At 44.5% G+C, this 24,804-nt stretch overlaps 1 protein-coding gene across 3 annotated transcripts in view; it reads left to right on the forward strand.

Annotated features, from left to right (window-relative positions):
* Window positions 1-24,804, forward strand: part of CNNM2 (cyclin and CBS domain divalent metal cation transport mediator 2) — a 103,925-nt gene that overhangs the window by 58,805 nt on the left and 20,316 nt on the right. For all 3 annotated transcript variants that reach the window (XM_075612513.1, XM_075612511.1, XM_075612512.1), the window contains exons 2-5: window positions 13,652-13,795; window positions 14,745-14,882; window positions 19,677-19,846; window positions 21,709-21,802. In XM_075612513.1, coding sequence (XP_075468628.1) covers window positions 13,652-13,795; window positions 14,745-14,882; window positions 19,677-19,846; window positions 21,709-21,802 — 546 coding nt within the window. The remainder of the gene's footprint in view (window positions 1-13,651; window positions 13,796-14,744; window positions 14,883-19,676; window positions 19,847-21,708; window positions 21,803-24,804) is intronic.

Here is a 24,804-nt window from a genome sequence, read left to right on the forward strand (position 1 = left end):
TTACTCAGTAAATTGGTTCCATGAATTTCTGAGCATCGTTGGGTGGCATTTTTGCAGCGGGAAGCTGTTTAGAATTAAATGATCGTGTGTGAATAGTTAATATTTGTCCTGGTCTGCTGGAGGGGATACCTTTCTCATGGGAGAGAACAGTTTTTTTTTTTTTCATGTGTCTTCTCTTTTCATGGTCCTCCATCTTTTGGGTCAGGAAACGGTTTCCATTGCATATTCCTTAAGAAAACATCCCATAATGTTAAACTTGACAGACCACCCTAAAGATGAAGAGATGCCCAGAGAGCTTTTTCTGCTAATTATGGGAAAAAGACATATTAAAACATGGAAAAATGTCATCTTAAAATAATCCTGTACTGATGGAAAAGGTCTTCTCTCATTGTCTGCCGGGTTCATGTACTTTTCTCATGATTTATTTAGATGGGACCTGCTTTCTGTAAATTCACATTCTTAATTTGTTATATTAAGCCTATTCCCAGAAGAATACTGGCCCTCCTTGTAGAGTGGTCAAAGCAGTGTAATGAAATATAGCTTTTAGTTGTGAAAAAAAAGTATGTTAAAAAAAAAAAAAACTCAGCAATTCATTGAGATGAAACAGCAATGCTGCAACATGCAGACACTAAAGATGGCATGTTACTTTCTCCTCAATTTTTCATATAAATTAGTTTTTGGAGTGTGCCCACCTACAGTACTCTGCGCAATCACCCCCTTTTTTTTTCTATGTATTTAAAGTACTTATAAACTTTGCAACTTCGGAATTGTTACTATATATTTTTTTTACTGGATTAGATTTGAGCCCCATAAAAACTCTCTTGTAGCTTTAGTTGCTTATTGGATATTAATGATTTTGTTTTGCTAAATTTTACTAATATATTTAAAACTGAGACACATCTGTTAGAAGTGTGTGTGTTTTCACTTGATTGCTGCACCAATAAATGTTATGTACTGGATCAATCAATAAAACCGAGATTTATCTGCCATGCAATTACATTTTAATCATAACAATAACATTTTAAACTAAATGGCTTTTCTTTACTAACTGCTACATCGCAAAATTGATTACTTGGTACAAGCAAAAAAATAAACACTGTTTCTAAATAAAAGGACAGCAAATAAAATAAAATTCTCCTTTTATTTAGACAAAGTTACGGTGGGTAACAAAAGTGACACAACCCCTCTCCCGTAGTGTACAGCAAATACAAATATCACTTGTGAGCCCATTTCCATGTTCCCGACAGGTCTGCAACCCTGTCTTTCCCCGTTCTCTTTAAGCATACAGCGCTTCCACTGCAGCCAGGAATTCTGGGAAATGACATGCCAATGAGCATTCAGTGAGTCACTCTTTACTTCTTGGGAAATAAGCTTATTCCTGCCGTATCACATAGCTTTTCCATCCAGCCTGGGTTAAAGAAGTGCATAACCAGTAACCCTGCTCCCAGATGACTTTGACTTGCCCGAATGTGCCCATGTGCAAGTCACGTAGTGCACAAACCACTCTGATTATATCCTGATAGTTAATCATGACAGGGTTTACAGCGAACCCAAATGAAAGTAATGCAACCAGTGTACAAGCCGTGATCCTGCAGGAAATGGTGCGAGTGACCTGCAAAACGACCGCTTCTATTCCATGACATCACAGCAACGACGTCCTACTTCTCCCTTCTCCAACATATGTGTCGCATGTCTTTCACGCTTCCTCAGGGGGGGGGGGGGGGGGTGATTACTGTCTACTAGTATTATACAAAAGGACAGAGCTAACTAACAAGATATATACTCAGCACTCTACTCCACTACATGAAATGTTATTTTTAATTGTTCATTGCTATTGTGTAAATAGATACTGATGTAATAAAATGTTATTATTTTGTTTTTTTAATACTGATCCCATTAGGGTTAAGGGATTGACCAGAAGGAGGTATTAATTGGTTACCCTCTGCCACAAATCAGTATTTACACTGGTATTGAGTGCAACTCTGTGACATTGGTATAACATAACATTGAAAAAAAAAGTTATGGTGGGTAAAAAAAGTGTGTCCAAAACCCTACACCGTACAGTGTACAACAAATCAAAACAACACTAGTGGTTCATTTGCATGTCTCTAGACAGGTCTGCAACCCTGACTTTCCCTATTATCTCTTCACCAACAATGCTTCCACTGCAGCCAGGGATTCTGGGTAATGACATGCAAATGAGCACTTGGTGAGTCACTCCTTACGTCACATCCATTTTAACATGAACCCTATTTGCATGTTATTACCCAGAATTCCTGTCTGCAGTGGAAGCACTTTTTGAGAAGAGATAATGGGGAAAGGCCGGGTTGCAGGCCTTTGAGACGTGAAGGTGCTCACAAGCTATTTTTATTTGCTGTACACAATGATGGAGGGTTTTTGTCACTTTTTTTTATTTTTTTTTAACCCACCATAACTTTTTAAATGTCTAAATAGCATTTTATTTTGGTCTAATCCAAAAAAAATAACAAAAAACTTAGTGACCATCATCTTACAAAATATCCCAGCTCCACTCTTCTAATTAGTCAATAACAAAAGCAATATTCATCACATATGTTTAATAGCTTATAATGGCGCTGCCGCCGCCGGAAAGGACATATGGACAGTAATGAAGGTGTATGTACAGGCGCACAGATTTCCAAAATTGTTCTTCCTCCGCGACAGCGGCGTCCCGTGAGCGGTTCAGCCAATGGGGGTGAACCGCTCACGGGACGTCACGCCTCCCGATGCCGGCAGTGCGCACGACCGCGTGATGTCAATCGTGCGAAACCTGCACTGCCGGCATCGGGAGGCGTGACGTCACGTGAGCAGCTCTACTATAAACGAGGCCTAAGGCCCCGGACATGTTACCTGCTTGCTGGTGGAAGCGCGCTGAGGCGCGCTCCCGCTCAGCACTGAGCCCCTACAGCCGCAATTAGAGCGGCTTTAGTAGGGGCTCACCTGCGCTTCCGCGCGCTTGCGGAAGCGCAGGTCTTGGGGGAATTTAAAATTCCCCCGCTTGCCGGCGAGACAGGCCGGTCACGTGAGCGGTTCGCCCAATGAGGGCGAACCAGCTCCGTGATGTCACTGGCCCGCCCCCGGCCAGTGACGCGCCCGCCCCCTGACGGTCTGCCCCCCTTCTACCCCGATCCATGTCTCGTGTGTGTGTGTGTGTGTGTGTGTGTGTGTGTGTGTGTGTGTGTGTGTGTGTGTGTGTGTGTGTGTGTGTGTGTGTGTGTGCCTTTGTGTATGCATGTGTGTGTGCCTTTGTGTGTGTATGCATGTGTGTGTGTGTGCCTTTGTGTATGCATGTGTGTGTGTGTGTGCCTTTGTGCGTGTGTGCATGTGTGTGTGTGTGTGTGTATGTGTATGCATGTGTGTGTGTGTGTGTGTGTGTATGTATATGTGTGTGCGTGTGTGTGCGTGTGTGTGTGTGTATGCATGTGTGTGTGTATGTGTATGCGTGTGTGCGCGTGTGTGTGTGTGTATGCATGTGTGCGTGTATGTGTATGCGTGTGTGCGCGTGTGTGTGTGTGTGTATGTATATGTGTGTGCATTGTGTGTGTGTGTGTGTGTGTGTGTATGTGTATGCGTGTGTGCGCGTGTGTGTGTGCGTGAATATATTTATCAAAGTTGCACAATGTTAAGAAATAATTTATTCTCACAACATGTCTTTTTTTTTTAATTTTTAAAATATTATATAATACACACACACACACACACACACACACACACACACACACACACACACACACACACACACACACACACACGTTCCCCAGTGACACACACACTGACAGCTACCAACACACACAGTGATACCCGCCTCCCAAGCGCTTGCTGTCTCCTCTGTAAGGACAGCAAAAAGCTCCAGGTAGAGCGAGCGGCAGCAAGCGAGAGCGAGCAAGCGCCAAACATGGCCAAGGCCTAAGACAGTAAGATCAGGAGGAAGACTGGCGCCGAGCGCCATTACTCTGGACCTCGTATGGTGTTATTACAAAAGAAAAGATGCATGAAAGATTATAAAATGACCATATTTCCTCAATGAAATAAAATTCTTCAGGCAAACAGAAGAAGAAAAGAGCTATATTATAACAATGCCCAACTCCTATTTTAAATGATGAAATATGCGTTACCATTATAATTCATTATGCCTGGTTGTTCCTCAGATTACCTGTGTGTGAATAAGTGGGGCCGGTGCTTTGCAATGCGCCGCCGTTAGCGCCAAACGGGTTAAGCATTGAAAATAAATCTTTATCTTTGCTTCCATCTGGCAGTAAGTTTTAGGCAATGTTGTAAGATTTGTTTACACACATACACCATAAAACTTAATGAACATAGGCCAAATGCTCCTGAAAAAGCACAATAAAATGTTAGCCGATATAAGGCAACTGGGAGATGTTTCTTGCTGTATGTTTGTTTTATGTTTAGTGGGTAAAAGGAGCAGGAAATCGGGTTCTGTGAAAGGGTTGGGTAGCGAGCACAGGGGATCGATGTCCCCACACAGTATCTCATACCACAAGAGAGAAAGTGCTCTGGGTTGCAGCCTAAACGATGTCTCCAAGCAGTCCAGTATATTCACCCCCGCTGTGACCACTGGGCAGGAAGCTGCGTTCACTTCCCAGTGGGCCTTAGGCGGGGTGCTCTGCTCGGTATCCCCCGGGCCTTAGGCGGGGTGCTCTGCTCGGTATCCCCCGGGCCTTAGGCGGGGTGCTCTGCTCGGTATCCCCCGGGCCTTAGGCGGGGTGCTCTGCTCGGTATCCCCCGGGCCTTAGGCGGGGTGCTCTGCTCGGTATCCCCCGGGCCTTAGGCGGGGTGCTCTGCTCGGTATCCCCCGGGCCTTAGGCGGGGTGCTCTGCTCGGTATCCCCCGGGCCTTAGGCGGGGTGCTCTGCTCGGTATCCCCCGGGCCTTAGGCGGGGTGCTCTGCTCGGTATCCCCCGGGCCTTAGGCGGGGTGCTCTGCTCGGTATCCCCCGGTCCTTAGGCGGGGTGCTCTGCTCGGTATCCCCCGGTCCTTAAGCGGGGTGCTCTGCTCGGTATCCCCCGGGCCTTAGGCGGGGTGCTCTGCTCGGTATCCCCCGGGCCTTAGGCGGGGTGCTCTGCTCGGTATCCCCCGGGCCTTAGGCGGGGTGCTCTGCTCGGTATCCCCCGGGCCTTAGGCGGGGTGCTCTGCTCGGTATCCCCCGGGCCTTAGGCGGGGTGCTCTGCTCGGTATCCCCCGGGCCTTAGGCGGGGTGCTCTGCTCGGTATCCCCCGGGCCTTAGGCGGGGTGCTCTGCTCGGTATCCCCCGGGCCTTAGGCGGGGTGCTCTGCTCGGTATCCTCCGGGCCTTAGGCGGGGTGCTCTGCTCGGTATCCCCCGGTCCTTAGGCGGGGTGCTCTGCTCGGTATCCCCCGGGCCTTAGGCGGGGTGCTCTGCTCGGTATCCCCCGGGCCTTAGGCGGGGTGCTCTGCTCGGTATCCCCCGGGCCTTAGGCGGGGTGCTCTGCTCGGTATCCCCCGGGCCTTAGGCGGGGTGCTCTGCTCGGTATCCCCCGGGCCTTAGGCGGGGTGCTCTGCTCGGTATCCCCCGGTCCTTAGGCGGGGTGCTCTGCTCGGTATCCCCCGGGCCTTAGGCGGGGTGCTCTGCTCGGTATCCCCCGGTCCTTAGGCGGGGTGCTCTGCTCGGTATCCCCCGGGCCTTAGGCGGGGTGCTCTGCTCGGTATCCCCCGGTCCTTAGGCGGGGTGCTCTGCTCGGTATCCCCCGGTCCTTAGGCGGGGTGCTCTGCTCGGTATCCCCTGGGCCTTAGGCGGGGTGCTCTGCTCGGTATCCCCCGGTCCTTAGGCGGGGTGCTCTGCTCGGTATCCCCCGGGCCTTAGGCGGGGTGCTCTGCTCGGTATCCCCCGGGCCTTAGGCGGGGTGCTCTGCTCGGTATCCCCCGGGCCTTAGGCGGGGTGCTCTGCTCGGTATCCCCCGGGCCTTAGGCGGGGTGCTCTGCTCGGTATCCCCCGGGCCTTAGGCGGGGTGCTCTGCTCGGTATCCCCCGGGCCTTAGGCGGGGTGCTCTGCTCGGTATCCCCCGGGCCTTAGGCGGGGTGCTCTGCTCGGTATCCCCCGGTCCTTAGGCGGGGTGCTCTGCTCGGTATCCCCCGGGCCTTAGGCGGGGTGCTCTGCTCGGTATCCCCCGGGCCTTAGGCGGGGTGCTCTGCTCGGTATCCCCCGGGCCTTAGGCGGGGTGCTCTGCTCGGTATCCCCCGGGCCTTAGGCGGGGTGCTCTGCTCGGTATCCCCCGGGCCTTAGGCGGGGTGCTCTGCTCGGTATCCCCCGGGCCTTAGGCGGGGTGCTCTGCTCGGTATCCCCCAATGGTTTTTATGTTAAACTCCACGTCCTCATTTAGTGCACTTTATTTTCAGTTACAGGTGCACTTATATACTGGTTTTTGTTATCTTTTTGTTTTAAACCTTTTCTTTTCTGGTTGGTCCTAACTGGCTAACCAGATGCTGTACTTACTGATTGGCTGGCTTCGCCAACCAATCAGATAAAAGGTTTAAAAATAGATCTAGGTGTGCAGAGACAGCTGTTGCCCAATTCATTCTGACGTGAAAATAATGACTATGATTCTGTTTTTTTATTTTATTATAATCTACCAACACACACGAGGCAACACTAATAACATATTTTTAATTAATATTTTTGAGATAACCAAAGTACTATTTCACTGCATTATCCGACGCTGTCTTGAAACCTTGTTTTCATTACTTGTCAACCTAACATACCGTTTACAGACCCATCTCCCTAGTCTATTGTTCTTCCTTTGGGTGTGCTATATGTAAATCACTCATTTGGCTGGAAATATCCTTTATAAATGCATTCATGATCCTGGCCCTCACACGCAAGGCTCTTCATGTCCATCGCTACTTTTAACATTCTATTTCCATGTGCCCCCCTTCTCACCTGCTGCACCTCGCCTATCATCTTCATCTAGTAATCTCTCATCACTCTGGCCTTGGATACTTTGCCCAGGCTGCATCATACAGTACATCTGCAATTCCTTGCCTGCACCATCACACTTAACCTCACTTCACACATTGAAAAACACTGTTTTAAGGAAGCATTCTCAATATTCTGATATCTGCTCCGTTACATTTCTTTGTACCATTCTATGCCAAGACAAATGCTGGGCTCCGAGAGAACATAAGTGATTTTCTTAGCCGCCGCCACCTTTCTCTGTCCATGTACGGCTTGTATTTCACCCAACCCCTTTCTTACCTGTAGACTGTAAGATTTTCAGGCCAGAGATCTTTTTATCCATATCAGTATTTGTTTGCCTGTCATACAGATATTTACATTCGTGTCTGTTTTGTTATCCATCTCCAAATGCATTTTGCTGTGGGAGGAGTCGGCTCCATGCAGAGGACTCTAGGGTTTTTCTGCATGCTACGTCTTTGTTTTCAATCAAATGTATTTTATTGTAGATTTCACACTGAAAAGGTCTCAATAATAATGATGCGATTTACGTAAATAGAGCTCTCAATGAATTGCAGCATTGTACATGGAATCTTGCAGGTACAGTATAAGGAGCCCACGCCCCAAAGTGATTGCAATCAAATTTTGTTGCTTGAGGCATAGGGAGATAAAGTCCAATGTTCGATGTTACACAGAGATCTGACACCGATTTAAACCAGGTGTTCTTAACACTAATGTATTCGTTCAGTGCATTCTCTGAACATCAGGTAAGACACAGCGTTCAGTTCCAGTGCAGTTATTCATTGTGTTAAAGAGCTTATGACGTTGAGAAAATGAATTTGCAATGGAAAAAGGAGTGCGGGAAACAAAAACAAAAAAAACATTATTATTATTATTATTAAAATGAGAGGAACTGTCGCCAGACTTCAAGGGATATTAGTAGTTTGTGCAGCTTAAATATAGCCAATGTTTAGCAAACAAGGTTTGTGAATCGTGAACTATTTTTGGTGAAGTCTATGGCAGATTGGCTCGCTTCTGAGTCACTGCAGTGGAATTACCCTTCACATATTATAACCATTATTTTAGATTAATTGTTCTATAATAGTTCCCATGTGCTTCAGAGCAAAAAATGTTTGCTCTGTTTTTATTAAATACATTTTCAAAATTCTCCCACTTAGCCAAGTTTCTGAACGATGTCATGACTATCACACAGAAGTAGCTGAATGCATATCACGTCTGCTTTCTACCTCATACCGGGGAGAAATACCAGCATTCACTGATACACTTTGCAAATAGGCCCATAAAGTCACTAATATGTTGTCTTGTTCATCTAAAAAAATGATAAACACACGTAATTGCTAGAATAACAATCAAAGCAGACTGATGTTTGTAGTTTTACCTAAAACTCCTAATAACAGATGGGGAGCAAGGCCCGGACTGAGCTACTGTGTAGCCAGAGAAATTCCCGATGGGCATGCAAGTCTCCCAGCATGACCGCGAGACTCCCGAAATCTTGAATAGACACGGTCAATCTCCCATGGCAGTCTATATATGTGAATGTGGGTGAGCCAGTCTGCTTTGTGTCTCAATATATGTACGTGGGTGGGAGGGGGAGCTCTGCATGTATATGGGCGTGCGTGGTGCGAGGGCGTGCATCTGGGCGCACGTGTGAGGGTATGTATCTTGTGTCTGTTTTTTGTATGCATGAGTGCAAGCGATATTGTAAATCTAGTGGGCCCCTGGCATTTATCTCCTGTTTTTCCGCAATACCCCAGTTTGACTATGCAGTAAACCCATATTTGATCATTATATTACATTTCCTCAACATGACTGCACACATGCTCTTATCTTTTAACTCTAAGCAGTTTTATTATTTCTGTTTAGATGAAATGGTTTGAGGTAGATTTGAATCCTTACAATTGGAAAACAAACCTGTACTTATTGTGAGTGGGAATTTCCATTGTAATTTATTTGCTGCTGGAGAGGGCCTGAAACCAATAAATCCTTATAAAGCACATCAAATAGTTAGTTTTTCCACAAACCGGCTTACTGGAGTTGAACAGAGAATGTGAGCCCTGAGGTCTTGCTGTCATCATTTGCACACTCCTAAACTGTGTTCTGATGCAAAGCGGCACACTCACCAGCCCAGCACTGGGTGTCAATGTCGGACGTTTTGTCCCATGTAATATACTGTGAAGCAGTCTTTCCCTTGCTTGGAAATATTTACGCTTCATTCATTTGTATTTCGGCTTCATTTCACTTAAACGGAGCATGGGGAAGGTTAATTCAGAGCTTAAGGTGTCATCTAACCAATTACAATGCTTGATTCATAGTTGCCATCTTGCAAGCCATAAAATGTGCTCTTTTATAACGGTAATGTCATTTATTTCTAACAACATTTATATAACGCCGTTATCCAGGGCGCTGTACATTAGTTTGTAAAACAATAGAGGGGTTACATATAGAACATTTCATGTGATGGGCATAGAGTAATTGTTAAGATGGCTTTGTGGTGGGCAGGGGTGGGAACATTATGGTCGTGCTATGGGTTTAGTGCATTGATAGCTTGCTTGGTTCATGGGAGTCATCAACTTGTCATCAACAGTGGTGGGAGCCATAGGCCTCGGTACCATAAGCTCCTGTTTCTGAATCATTACAATTACAGGTCAACCCCCTTATAACGCTGTGCTTGGGGTCCAAAGAATCACATTGCGCTATAACCGGATCGCATTAGAAATAATGTACAATTGTATGCATTGTACAATAAAGTATTTAAGATACCAATAAACGTGTTGTAAAGTATTCATAAATACGAAAATTGGGAGCCACGCTGGCATCGCGTTATAACCGGATCCGCGTTGTAACAGATCGCGTTATAACGGGGTTGAGCTGTACTATGTAATGTATGTTACTCTAGTTTATCATCTTAAGCACATTTGGACCAATAATGAAACATCTGATTTTAGCCTCTTTGTTAGTGGTCAGCTGGTTTGTAAAGTATGTCTATCTGCATTTGAATGAGTGGCTCCAAGACAATCAGATTATACAGCAGTTACTTTGGTGAGAATATAGCTGGAGAGGAATGGAAACTTCATGTTGAGTCTAATATTAGACTTTTCTTTGGAAAATTCCTTTTAAATGATCACAAGCTGAGAATAGCAAAAGAATTTCAACTTTCAGCAAACAGCATTCACCAAGAATTTTTAACCACTTACCAAAGTCCATGGGAAAATGTAATTTATTTAACCTGATTCATTGTTTATCAGCTAAAGAGAAATGTCTTCATGCATTGGTCAGTTTCCTTCTTTCATTCTTCGAGCCTTAGTAAAGATCCATTTGACTTATAAAATATATTTTGTCTCTTATATATTTATTTTTTTTCTAATTGGATTCTCATTTTTTCTCTATTTGTGGGCAAATGTCAGAAAATCGTTTATTCTTGTTTAATGCCATAAATGGAGGGCTGTTGAAACTGCAAGTGGCAAAAGGGGAGACGACGTACTGCAGTGCCGACGAGTAATCTAAAACAAATCTGGGGCAATCACCAACCAGACCCAGGTACATGCTGGGTAAATGCTGCAACATTTCAGTGACATTTCTGCAGACAGACTAATGGCCCATCGAATTAACAGCGGAGGTCCCTGGCAATCCCATTCAGTTTGAATGGGACGGCCAGGGACCCATGCTGTGTTAATCCGATGGGCCATTAGTCTCTGCAGAAATGTCACTGAAATGTACCCAGCATGTACCCAGCATGTACATGGGGGTCTTGTTGGTGATTGCCCCAGATTTTCAAAGGCAAGTTTTAGAATACTCGTCGGCACACCTGTAGTCTTATGATCACTGGTCATCGTCTTAGAAGCAGGCGAATGCAGTTCAAATCCTTGCAACCTTGGTCATGTCGCCCTCTCCCATGCATCTCCACCTGGTCTATTTTCTATCTTACCTGTGCTGGAGAAAATGTTAGACCTATTCAATTGAATGGGGCTGATCTATAGTGCTGAAAATGTCTTCACAGAATACTGTATATGGGTCTTTGTCTTGGGTACCAAGAATAGACTGCAAGCTCTATAGCAGCGGTGCGCAATCTGTGGGGCGCGACCCCCAGGGGGGGCGCGAGACTGCCGACGGGGGGCGCGGGGTTTACAGAGGCCCCGCGCGCTTCCCGAAGGCACTTAATTTAAGTGCCGGGGGAGCTGCAGGGCCTCTGTAAACCATACTTACCCGTGGCTCCGGCGGCTTCCTCCCGGCGTCGCCATGGCAACGCGGCGTCAAAATGACGCTGCGAGGTCATGTGACGTCACGTTGCTATGGCAACGTGACGTCATTACGCCGGAGCGCGGGTAAGTTGGGGTTGGGGGGGGCGCGGGAGCGAGGGGACAGCCGTCAGGGGGGCGCAGGGAAAAAAGTTTGCGCCCCCCTGCTCTATAGGATAGAGCAGTGTTTTTCAACAGGGATTTCTAGAAACTGTTGGGTTCCTTACAAGTTTCAGGTCATTTGAAATTGTACCAAATACAGAAGAGTTTACAATACATCTGATCTCAGACGTGCTATTAGAGAGGGTTGGGGTTTCTTACAATGCATCTGATCTCAGACGCGCTATTAGAGAGGGTTGGGGTGTCTTACAATGCATCTGATCTCAGACGCGCTATTAGAGAGGGTTGGGGTTTCTTACAATGCATCTGATCTCAGACGCGCTATTAGAGAGGGTTGGGGTTTCTTACAATGCATCTGATCTCAGACGCGCTATTAGAGAGGGTTGGGGTTCCTTACAATGCATCTGATCTCAGATGCGCTATTAGAGAGGGTTGGGGTTCCTTAGTCCGAGCTTATGGTGCCGGTGACGTCACCCGACGCCGCTAGCGAAAGTTGTAATTTGCTTTCCGGCGACGTCGCGGGTGACCAGGTCTTTGATTGGTTCAGAGGCTGTCACATGTGGCGACAGCCTCTGAAAAATCAAATTTGACCGGCTTCAAAATGCATTTGTTTTTGAGCGACGTCACCGGCACTATAAGCGCAGCCTTACAATGCATCTGATCTCAGACACTATTAGAGAGGGTTGGGGTTCCTTACAATGCATCTGATCTCAGACACTATTAGAGAGGGTTGGGGTTCCTTACAATGTATCTGATCTCAGACTCACTATTAGAGAGGGCTGGGGTTCCGCAGAATTTCACAATATAATTATGGGGCTCAGTATCCAATTTTTTTAAAAAAAAATTAACACTGGGGTAGGGAGTGGTGCCTGTGTATGAATAGGAATGTTACAAGTTTTTTTCTGCTCCAGACCAGTATGAATTCATCATTGTATTTCTCTCCCGCAGACTCTGATAACTCAGTATGCAGAATGATTCAAATGTATTTGTTTGCTAAGTAGACAATGGTAATACCACCTCAGATATTATAGCAAAAAAATGTGAAAAAATATGGCAAGTGATACAAAAATAGACACGTTTCAATGTAATATGGCTGTCAGGTAACTCCCATCCTACCTCATCCTGGTAACAACAGAATGCAGAGGTTATATGAATTGTATTTTGATACATGACGAATTATGCATGAATGAATGAACGCCAAGAAAGCCAGCTTGCATGCATGATACTGTACATAGCCCTTCAGATATTCCCAGTTGGATTTCCCTATCGCTGTACACACACACAACACACACCCACAGAAAGACACACACAGACACACCACTTTGGTTGGCTTATGACTGATTACGTAAGAAGTAGAAGCTGTCAGGGAATCTGCAACCTGGGAGAGACAACACTTTGTATCTTTTCCTTTCACAAAACAAATATTTTTAAGGGACTTCACCAAAGTCTAATTTAAAATGACTAAGGATACATTTTAAGTTGATTTTAAGCAGAATTCATGTTAGTATGAAACCCTTAAGAAAGCAGCTATCCAAGCTGACGTTTTTTTTCTCTCCGCCCTTTAATATGGGCATCAATACAATCCAATCACTGATAAGTAATTAGCTAAGTTGCCGATCGATCCGTTCTCCTGTGATCGATCGGCGAAGATCCGGCTCGGGGTTCGCTAAATGGCTGTCAGTGCAGCAGAAGAGGACCCAAGATGCAAAGTTCTGTGGGGAAGATCATGTGACCAGGCAGTCACTAGATACAATTGGTGCACTGCTAGAGAGAGGGCAGGGCTCAAAAAGTGGGTGTGTCAGAGCTCGTTTCAGAAGAGGAAGGGGATGTGACTTTGTAAATGTTTGCTATAGAAACAAAACATGCTTGTTGCATTACAATACATTAAAAATGTAATTCGGAGTTGTTTTTAAAAAAAAAACTACAAGTATCTTCTCACAGTAAAGAACTGATTTATTAAACAAAAACACAGCTGTAGGATATTGCTTGGTCTGCAGCTTTAAAGCTGCAGCCTACCTCTGCTCCCCAGTGTCGCAGGATAATGTGATCTTGTTCTTTTCTGTGACAAGCACAACTAAGAACATAAGCTTATGTTTAAATAAACCTGGTGGTGGGTGTTTTTTGTTTTCATAGGATCCAGGTACAATGTAACATTTCAGCAAGGAGTAACAAAGGGAGGGGGCGTTGCACCTTATATTAAAATACAATTCATATATATTCACTCATTACACTGCTTTAATTTTATCTGTTCTTCCAATAGTTTTGAAATGAAAGGGATCCAGTGTGTACTAACATAGCTTTCCTGTTTTCCTCCTGTTTTTTATTACCGCAGGTAAATCTCACCTCGCTATAGTACAGAGAGTAAACAATGAGGGAGAAGGGGACCCGTTTTATGAAGTGCTTGGGATTGTTACTTTGGAAGATGTGATCGAAGAAATCATCAAATCCGAGATCCTCGATGAAACCGATTTATATAGTGAGTCACACAAGGGATTAGGTGGCAAACTCAAAATGGCGCCTGTAATGTTCATTACCAGGTCTTCCACAGATTGGTGATGTATTCAGTTTGATACATTGATGTATGAATGTACAGGTTTTGAGAGACGGTTGGAGGACATTGTTTTACTTGTGAGTTTTTTTTTTCTTTGCTGCGTCCAGACTTGCTGTACAACTGAACTACTGTACAATTAAATCAGACCGTGACTTCTCATTAATCCCATGACTTCGCACGGAAGGAGTAATTATGAGGTTATTACCAGGTGTTTAACAATCCGAGTTCTCCGTTGAGGTCCCTAATTTTTTTTTGCATGGAACTTTCAGATTCTGTGCATGCTGATTGGCTCAGATTGTCCAAGTAAGTGAAAGCAGCCTCTTGCCCAGTAGTAGGCATCTCACTTGCCCCCCGGATTCATCAAGCTTCGTTACTGGTTAATCCACCAGTACGAGCGTTAACTCCTATTGACATGAATGGGAGTGGACGCCTGTTCCTGTGCGGAACCTTGATGAACCTTTTGGAGAACTCCTGGAAGTCTAAAGTCCTCATTTCCAGGAAACCCGAGGGAAAAGGCCCTGTTTTATTGCATACCTTGCATGTTCCACTATACCTATTTACTGAAAAACTATAAGGCATTTATATCATTAAGACAAGGACATGCAGACAGTGGCATAAAATTACATGTTAAAAACAACATCCCCCGCATAATAGCTGTAATCGAGTATGTTGTATCCAAGTGGATTCTTACTACTGGCAGTAAATGTTCAATGTGTATGCTGGGCCAGACCTATGAGGAGCAGGTTATTTTTTTATTTTTTTCATTATTATTCTAAGTGTTGAAAGCGTTTTTAATTGATTTATTTTTTTATGGTTACCCCTGTCTGTTACTAGAATTCTCTGTGTAATATGGGCTTTTTCGTTTATGTCACAGCTGATAACAGGACGAAAAAGAAAGTGGCGCATCGAGAGAAAAAGCAGGATTTCTCTGCTTTTAAACAAACCGACAACGAGATGAAGGTTAAAATCTCCCCACAGCTTCTCCTGGCAATGCACCGCTTCCTAGCAACAGGCAAGTCTGGCTTATCACAGTGTGAAATCACTAACCATTTGAGAGCTAGATTGGGGGTGGTGGTGAGGCTTGGAAAAGGACTGTAGAGGTTTATAATGTTCATTTTGCGCTTTCATGTCATTTTGTTTCCTGGGCTAAGTGGTGGAATTCGTCTTTTTAACCCACTGGCTCCATGTTGGTTCAATGACAAAGGCAGTCAACAAGCTCTCTAAAATGTAGCTTCCAGAGCTGTCTAAAGGTAACATTTACCCAGGAATAGAATATAGAATGACATGATTGTGATATCCTTACTTTGCCCTTAGGAATAAGGAGTGAGCCATCTTGGATTTGAGAGGTTGCGATGTATTGAGAATCCACTTATACTTTTGGGTTCTGCTTCATCTGAACCAGGTTGAGGACAGGTTTGTACAGAACCCTAAGAATTGAACGAAAGCTCAACATTAAACAGTCATGTGGTTAGATCTAGGCAATTGGCACTTTAAGTTCATGAAAATCAGATGCTTCTAGGTCAGGGGTCTGCAACCTTTCAAGGAAGAAGAGCCATTTTATAAAGCATTTCTTTGTCCAAAATATTCACAGAGCCGCAACACATGCATGAATATTACACCCCCACAAACACATACATACACTGTACCCACACTGATAGGTATATACTGTATAAGCATTAACATACCACAGACTTACTTTAATCAGAATTAGGGAAATGAACAAATATGTGGGGGAATAAAATGCACCTCCCTTTATTTTGTTTTTTTCATTGTTTTTCTGTGCAAAACAGTTTGTCATTTAGAAATACACGATACATACAAACACTACCCCCCTCCCCAAAAATACATGCGCACACTACCCCTTCCCCCCCAAATACACACACGCACACTACCCCCCCAAATACACACTCACACGCACACACTACCCCCAAATACACACACTAACCCCCCCCCCCCCAATATATATATATATATATATATATATCACTACACGAGGGCCTAACTTCTGAAAGACATATTAATCACCAGCCCTCCAGGCGCATTATCAGTAATCCGTTTCACTTATTTTCCAAATACACATCACAATGTTTTCTTAAAGGAGCAAGTTTGTCCCACTTCCGGAAATACAACTGTGAGAAACCCAAAATAACATACTCTGTTCACACTCACACACACACACACACACACACACACACACACACACACACACACACACACACACACACACACACACACACACACACACACACACACACACACACACACACACACACACACACACACACACACACACACACACACACACACACACACACGCTTATTTTGGGCCTGCCTCTCTCCTGCACTGTCCTGGGTTGCCGCTCCCCAGCTGCTGCCTCTCTCCTGCACTGTCCTGGGTTGCCGCTCCCCAGCTGCTGCCTCTCTCCTGCACTGTCCTGGGTTGCCGCTCCCCAGCTGCTGCCTCTCTCCTGCACTGTCCTGGGTTGCCGCTCCCCAGCTGCTGCCTCTCTCCTGCACTGTCCTGGGTTGCCGCTCCCCAGCTGCTGCCTCTCTCCTGCACTGTCCTGGGTTGCCGCTCCCCAGCTGCTGCCTCCCTCCTGCACTGTCCTGGGTTGCCGCTCCCCAGCTGCTGCCTCTCTCCTGCACTGTCCTGGGTTGCCGCTCCCCAGCTGCTGCCTCTCTCCTGCACTGTCCTGGGTTGCCGCTCCCCAGCTGCTGCCTCTTTCCTGCACTGTCCTGGGTTGCCGCTCCCCAGCCGCTGCCTCTCTCCTGCACTGTCCTGGGTTGCCGCTCCCCAGCTGCTGCCTCTCTCCTGCACTGTCCTGGGTTGCCGCTCCCCAGCTGCTGCCTCTCTCCTGCACTGTCCTGGGTTGCCGCTCCCCAGCTGCTGCCTCTCTCCTGCACTGTCCTGGGTTGCCGCTCCCCAGCTGCTGCCTCCCTCCTGCACTGTCCTGGGTTGCCGCTCCCCAGCTGCTGCCTCTCTCCTGCACTGTCCTGGGTTGCCGCTCCCCAGCTGCTGCCTCTCTCCTGCACTGTCCTGGGTTGCCGCTCCCCAGCCGCTGCCTCTCTCCTGCACTGTCCTGGGTTGCCGCTCCCCAGCTGCTGCCTCTCTCCTGCACTGTCCTGGGTTGCCGCTCCCCAGCTGCTGCCTCTCTCCTGCACTGTCCTGGGTTGCCGCTCCCCAGCTGCTGCCTCTCTCCTGCACTGTCCTGGGTTGCCGCTCCCCAGCTGCTGCCTCTCTCCTGCACTGTCCTGGGTTGCCGCTCCCCAGCTGCTGCCTCTCTCCCTCGCCGTGCTGCGGGTGGGGGCGTTGGTCGGGCCTCTTGTTGCCGCCGGGGCGCTCTGTGATGTCCGTGCGATCCGGAAGTTGCGGCACGCACTTCCGGTGCTTGCCGGCTTCAGAGAGGCCCGGTGTGGGACAGTATAGGTGGGTGGGCCCACAGCTGGGGAGATGCCCCTGCGGCAACAAGAGACCCGACCAGTGCCGGCCGGGCCCCCCGCAGTCACCGGCAGCACAGTGAGGGAGAGAGGCAGCAGCTGGGGAGCGGCAACCTATGGACGGAGGAGAGCCGTATGTAGGTGCGGAAAGAGCCGCAGGTTGCTGACTCCCACTTCTAGGTCATTTAAAATAATTGTTTCAACTTGGTTTGTAAGCAACATAAGCTAAGGCTACGATCCTACCAGCTCCGGCTGGGCGTGTGCGCAATCGGGTGACGTCATCCTTGCGATGCCTCCGAGCGGCATGTGAACTGCAGACAGGAGGCACGCAGAGGAGGTGTGGTGGAGGCATGGCCGTGGGTGGTTCGCCCTCATTGGCTGAACCACTCACGTGACGGGGTCGCCACCTGCTCAAAACAAAATCTCATGTCTGTTCTCCTGTCTGCCGAAGAGGGCAGAATAAGAGGCAAATAACAAGTTAACTGGCTAAACTTTATTGTGCATTCAGAATCACACCTAAAAAACTCATTTACCCCCCCTCCCCCCCAAAAAAAGAAATTGAATGTTTGTTGTAAGGATGATAACTTTTGTTTTACATTCTTTAAACGTGTTTTTTTGTGGACTAAGGGTCCGGTTAGTAGTTACTCACTTACGTGTGCTGAAAATCGCACAAACATGCTCTCACAATAATTAGCCCTGTCCTTATACCACCTGATCGTTCCCATTGGTTTTATTTCCAATATATTAGCTGAAAATAATTCACAACATTTTACCATATCAAGCAAATAGCCTTTGTAACCCTACTGGCTCAAACCTCTGGTTCCGGTTTCTTATGGCTCTAATCTTTTATGCAGGTGTTTTTGATGGTGAAACAGAGGAAATTAAGAGCTTGATACATCTTGTTATAAATGTGTTGCATATTTAGTTCCCCCCTTCAGTCACAGATACAAATGAACATGTATCCATTGTTACATGTTCAACAATGGCTTGTACAATTGATGCATAAACCTGTGTGTTTTAGCATTGCTTCAGTAACCAGGTATACTGACAGAGCCATTAGCAAGGAGAATGCACTCTTTCATTCTCTTTCAGTTGGATAGGATAATGCCATAATCAGAAAAAAGAAATTCACTTGCCACACATTCCTGCTCAGATTATGGAAAATATGTGTGAATTTGAGTGCTTTGTTATATTTTACAGTTGATTTGTCTTTAAAAAGAAACGTAAACCTCGATATTTTATCCTTTAAAAATGTTTTGACGTCTCAGTTTCCTTTTTTACTTAAAAGTGAAGGTTTAAGGATTCATACTGTGTCACATTTTTTAGTGTTTTGTATCATAAAAGAAATACAATTTGTGTGTTGAAGGTCTGATCTCATTAAGTGGCACTTGTAGCTCAAAATACCATGCGAGTGACATTTGACGTGCCTGTTTTTGTTGAGCAAGCTACTAGAGGGGTGCAGAGTGGTAGAAATCGGGACAATGGGGGGACAGACGAGAGCGATGGAGTGGACCTGGGGGGAAAAGACAGAAAATAAGATGCAGTTTTCCAGCCCTTTAAATATTCATGGAGGGCAGAGCTCCATCTAGCATGTTACAGATTTTTGGGAATACATATTGCTGTCTTCAGACAAGCTGCTCAATTTATGTAAATAATAATTAAACGGCTTAATTGAAAACTAAAAACCACCTAATTCTTCACGTCCGAGGACTTTAATAAATGCAGGTACTTTCCCCCACATGATTGTGAATTTACTAACTGTGATTAAAAAGGGGAATTGCCTGTTCTGGGGAAGGGCGTTTGTATTATCACTGCGTTACATTGCAACAGGGGTGAAGACAAGACACAATCACAGATACACCATTGAAGGCAATTTTTTTTTCATATTTACCTGATGCATTTTGAAGTGTTCACAACTTGCCATAGCCTAATCGGTTGCAGCCAGCTTTCATGGTATCGGAAATGATGCTTTGAGCTGTAGGTATGAAAAAGGACAGCAGTGTCATGTTCTGTATTTGTATGCTGTACGTTATGATGACTGTGGCGTTTCTTTAAGTTCTCTTTTTCCTAAGAAAGTGCTTTAGATGCCTATATCTTTATAGAAAAAAAGTGAATTTACTTATGACAATCTCCCTTAGTGTCTGGTTCCTTGAAAAAGTACGAGGACCACTTAAAGTAATGAATGTATTGCAGATGTTCAGAAATGCAAACAAACCTCCATCTCCTTGATGCATTTCATGTCCAATCTACAATTGTATCCATGGGATAAACCTCTTACGGGTTCTTACCGTGTATCTGGAGATACTCTTTAAACATGAACGCAGTCCCATAGTTTTAATAAAATGTAATGATATTGTTTCCTCTCCAGAAGTGGATGCTTTTAGCCCATCTCAGATGTCGGAGAAGATCCTTCTAAGGCTCCTGAAACATCCCAATGTCATCCAGGAGCTGAAGTTTGATGATAAGAACAAGAAGTCCCCTGAATACTACCTCTACCAGCGTAATAAGCCAGTGGACTACTTTGTACTTGTCTTACAGGTCAGACTGGTTTTTCTTAAATCGCTCCACATTTTGAGTGTCTGCTCCCCTATCTCTGTCCTTCTACCGTACATCACAAATGTGGTGTTTCTTATGTCTCAGATACTTTTGGTTTTGCCTGAAAAAAGGAAGAACCTAAGCACATCATCATTTTAGATCACATGAACACTAGGAGAGAGGGAACAAGATACCCCATTCAAAGTGTGCAGATCTATGTAGCAACCATGTGAAAAAATATAAAGTGCCTCAGATAACTAAGAATTTACTTTAAAAAATAGCCTCTAATAATATTATCTTAAACTTTTCCAATAATATACATTACAATAATATCTTAAATACATGTGGAGGTAGGAGAGTGTATTATATAGGTCACTCAATTAGTGACAGTGTTTTCCTATGTGATGTATTTATTTATTTCTATAGAGTACTGGGTCTTTAATTATTAAATCTAGCTGCTATAAATCTCATATAGGCTGTCAAGCTAACCAAAGTACCTAGGATCGATAGTGTTTCATGCGATATTAGGAGATATCTCTTTAGTACTGTTGGCGCCTCTCCCTTATTTTCAGTTAGCTCCACCCACGTGACGTCTGACGTCACATTAGACCATGTGAGTTGTGTCACCCTTTCCCCCAACGTTCGTTTCGCTCCTTTACGCAGCTTTTTCAAGATTAGTGTATGTTGGAATGCAGATGTCTTCTAAGAGTTTCAGCTCACTCAAGCATTTTTAAGATCCGTCAAACTTATCCATATAGGGGCTGAGCATATGACCTATACCCCTGAAACACCTGCTTTTTAAGACGAGGTGGGAAGTAACATGTGGATGATGTGACCCTGGGGGCATCGTATCCTGCTTGACTCGCTATTTTGCAAGAACTGCTCTCCATTTTTACATTCCTTGAATTATCTAAATACATCATTCTTTTTGCACGGCCAGTGCTAAGGGTTTGGGAGATGAATGCAGAAGAACAAAGCAGAGAAGTACTTTTGTGGCAATTTCACAATTCCTAGTGCTAAAACATGATCATATTTTCCATTTTACACGTGTTTTTTAAAAAATTTGATTCTGTTGCTTTTTGCTTTTAATACATTTAGTGCATATGTTGGTAATATAAAAATACTATATATATATATATATACTGTCATTAAGGTTATGGTGGGTAAAAAAAGTGACAAAAACCCTCCACAGTAAAGCATAAAGCAACTGTAAATATTACTGTATGTTCATTTGCATGTCTTAGACAGGGTTGCAGACCTGTCTAAGACATGCAAATGAACATACAGTAATATTTACAGTTGCTATATATATATATATATATATATATATATATTATATATATTATATATATATTATATATATTATATATATATATATATAATATATATATTTTTATATATATATATATATATATATATATATATATATATATACAGTGTTCGACAAACCTATACATTTGCACGCCCCGGGCGAGTGGATTTAACATCGTGGCGAGCTCCTATTGGCCCAAGCAGCACACGTGAGTAGATTTTTTGGTGATTTGTCGACCACTGTGTATATATATATATATATATATATATATATATATATATATATATATATATATATATATATATATATATAATACAGCTCTGTATATTGCTTGAAAATATGAGCGCGTGCACGCGCGATTAATCTCCACCTACAGAGCTTGCAGACTAATTCTTGGCTTCTGAGACACAGGAGATAAGATATTTTGCCCTAGAAAGCACGAGCTTGGCACTAGATCTGCTACTTCCGAGGCCAATGCATTCATTATAATGCTTCTGCTTTGCTAAATAGTAATTGATCACCCGGGTAAAGCACAGTATGTTTTCCTCTGCAGGGGAAGGTAGAAGTGGAAGCTGGAAAGGAAGGCATGAAGTTTGAAGCTGGTGCCTTTTCATACTATGGCGTCATGGCGCTCATAGCATCACCAGGTATTCTTTTCCCATGTGATTTATTATTCTCTGTAGTAGTTTCCTATTTCGATGTAGTACTAGCCGGAGAAAATGCTGTCCCGAAATATTACAATCTAAATATAAAGAATCACAAGATGATATAAAATCAACATTGGACCAAAATGTTCAGGTTTATGCCCCCAACGCCTTGTCTCAAATTGCTGTTGGAATCCTTATTGTTCCAGTAAAATGAAGAATTGGATTCCATTGGCCTTTGAGGAGGAGGCTACCTGACGTTACAGCATTTGTAAAGCTACTTCCCGAGCATCTTTCTGTTCTAAGTAGGAATCACTGAACCTGATATCCACGATTAATTGGAATATGGCAGCACAGTTCAGCTCTCTGTTTTAAAACCAGGCTTAAAATATGCAGAGGCCGTGAAGTGATAAAGTGAGTTGCTTATTACTAACCATAACATTGTATTCCAGGGCTATGAATGAAGAGCAAAAACATAGCACTTACATGTAACGTTTATACACTCATTTATATATGAATATTGACATGAGTAGGGATATCTAATTTTGATATACAATTGTCAGATCTTTGCTTTTGTTTAACGAGCCCCCTATGAATCCGGTATAGTTTTGACAGAACAGCCATTCTTTATATGAAACATTACATTTCCGAAGACTGCACGGTAAAAACAATGAATATTGTATATATTTTGTAGTGCTGAATGCATTTGCTCAGTTTCAGACCTTCAGAACGGATTCACTGCTAGTGAGTACACGCACACCCCGGTTTAAGGACACTCGCGAGTAAGGACATATCGCCCAATAGGCAAACGGCAGCTCGCGCATGCGCCTGTCGGCACGTCCTGAACAGCAATATCGGCTCCCTACTTGTACCGGAGCTGTGCGCAAGTGGGGAGACTATAGAGCCTGTTACACGTGTTATTTACATCAGTTATGCACGTATATGACGATTGCAGTACAGTACATGCATCGATAAGTGGGGAAAAGGTAGTTCTTCACTTTAAGTATATTTTCGCTTTACATACATGCTCCGGTCCCATTGCGTACGTTAATGTGGGGTGTGCCTGTGTGTGATATATGCAGTGGGATGGGCTATAGGCTTTTCCATAGCATATACTGTCAGCAAGATGGAAATCTAATGGAAACCAATATGCTGCGAGTCTGCATACACCCCATAATGCTGGAAGCATGGAGACCGAGTGCCTTATGCATGGGGTGCTCCACTCCAGTCCTCCAGCCCCCCTCCCCCCAACAGGTCAGGTTTTCAGGATATCTCTGCTTCAGCACAGGTGGCTCAATCTGAGGCTCCGCCGAAGACTGCGCCTCTGATTGAGCCACCTGTCCGTAAGCTGGGGCTGATTGAGCCACCTGCGCTGAAGCAGGGATATCCAGAAAACTTGACCTGTTGAGGGGGCTTGAGGACTGGAGTTAAGCACCCCTGTCTTACCCCGCAGATTGTCGCTGGACACTAGCATTGATGCATAGTTTGTTCTGACCTGGCACTGCCATCCTTTATCGTTCAGTGACCTGCTTTTCTAGTGAAGAACAGAAAGGGGAACACAGACCTATGCCTTCCCACCAGGGTGGGCGGGAGGAAGCCCAGTGAGATCAGGAGAAATGTTACGCTTACCTCACAAAAGTCCAACTGAGTATCGACTGTCAATAAGTGTAAATAGGCACCTTTTAAACCCTCTGGCAGTGAATTAGTTAATGCGTCCTTATTGGTGTCGTTAGCCGTCATGTTGCTGAATGAATCTAGTTTCTCAGTATAATAGGCACAGATCAGACTGATCCTACTGAGGGTTATAGCAACATCTAGTGGTTCAAATTGCTTTATATTTAGTTTGTTTTCATTTATCATGTATGTGTAGGATATTTACACGGTGTAAGTGCATACATCCCGGTCTCTCTGATAATGTTCTGCCTGTGTTTCAAGCCTATTTCCTAACGAAATAAACAATTGTTATAGTTGGATTCCATTCACTTAATTGCACACGGAGTGGAGACTGAACTGATGAGCCTTTTTTTGGGGAAATTGAATATGGAAACCGTTTCCCATTGTGCTGTGGGCCAGCTCACTGCATGCCTGTTACTCCAGGGGTCCTCAACTCCCCTTCCCCCCCAAACAGGTAAGCTTTTCAGGATATCCCTGCTTCAGCACAGGTGGCTCTGTCTTTGATTGATTCAGCTGTGCTGAAGCAGGGATATCCTTAAAACTTGACCTGTTGGGGGGGAGGGGGGAAGGTCTTGAGGACTGGAGATGAGAACCCCTGCATAATTCGGTCTCTCACATTAAGCACTCACTCTTGGTAATGTCTCCGCACTGTTCTCACACTCTCAACTTCTGCTTATTATCATATTTAGAAACACTCCTCGCGTCCGTTAGAAAAATGTACCTTGTTGCACATGGCGATATCCTACTTTATCCATTATCCTCTGTTTGTAACGTTTCTAACCATGAAGCAGATCAGTTATTCCAGCTGACAACTAACCGTTTTTACTGTTGCAGGGGGAAAATGACTGCAAGATCCTCAAAACATGATGCATCCCATTAAAATATGTACTTTAACTGATAGCAGCATAGAATAGGTGCAAAGTACATTGCTAAAAAGGCATGTTCTAAATGGGTATAAAGTGCATTCACCTTTACCATTGGTTAATCGCTATTCACTTATTATCCCTTTATACCAAAACAGCTATACATTTCCACTGATTGCTAACGTTGCAACTACCTGCTGTATTTGAGAAACCAGTTCTCTCTCATCTATCTTTGCCCTTTATTCCCATTGGGTAAATTGCTTACAACCCCAGTTTAAAGTTTATACATACATTTGTAAATGAATAGTTACATGGTCACCGTATGTATCTGGGACAGTGATTAGGGATGCCTAATATTGATATACAAATATCAGATCTTTGTGTATCATGTTTCATTGAATATCTTCCCTTGTGAGCAAACCTGTTATAGTTTTGAGAGAACAGAAATTCTTTACATGAAACGTTATA

This window comes from Ascaphus truei, chromosome 8 (assembly GCF_040206685.1).
Source record: "Ascaphus truei isolate aAscTru1 chromosome 8, aAscTru1.hap1, whole genome shotgun sequence".
NCBI lineage: Eukaryota > Metazoa > Chordata > Amphibia > Anura > Ascaphidae > Ascaphus > Ascaphus truei.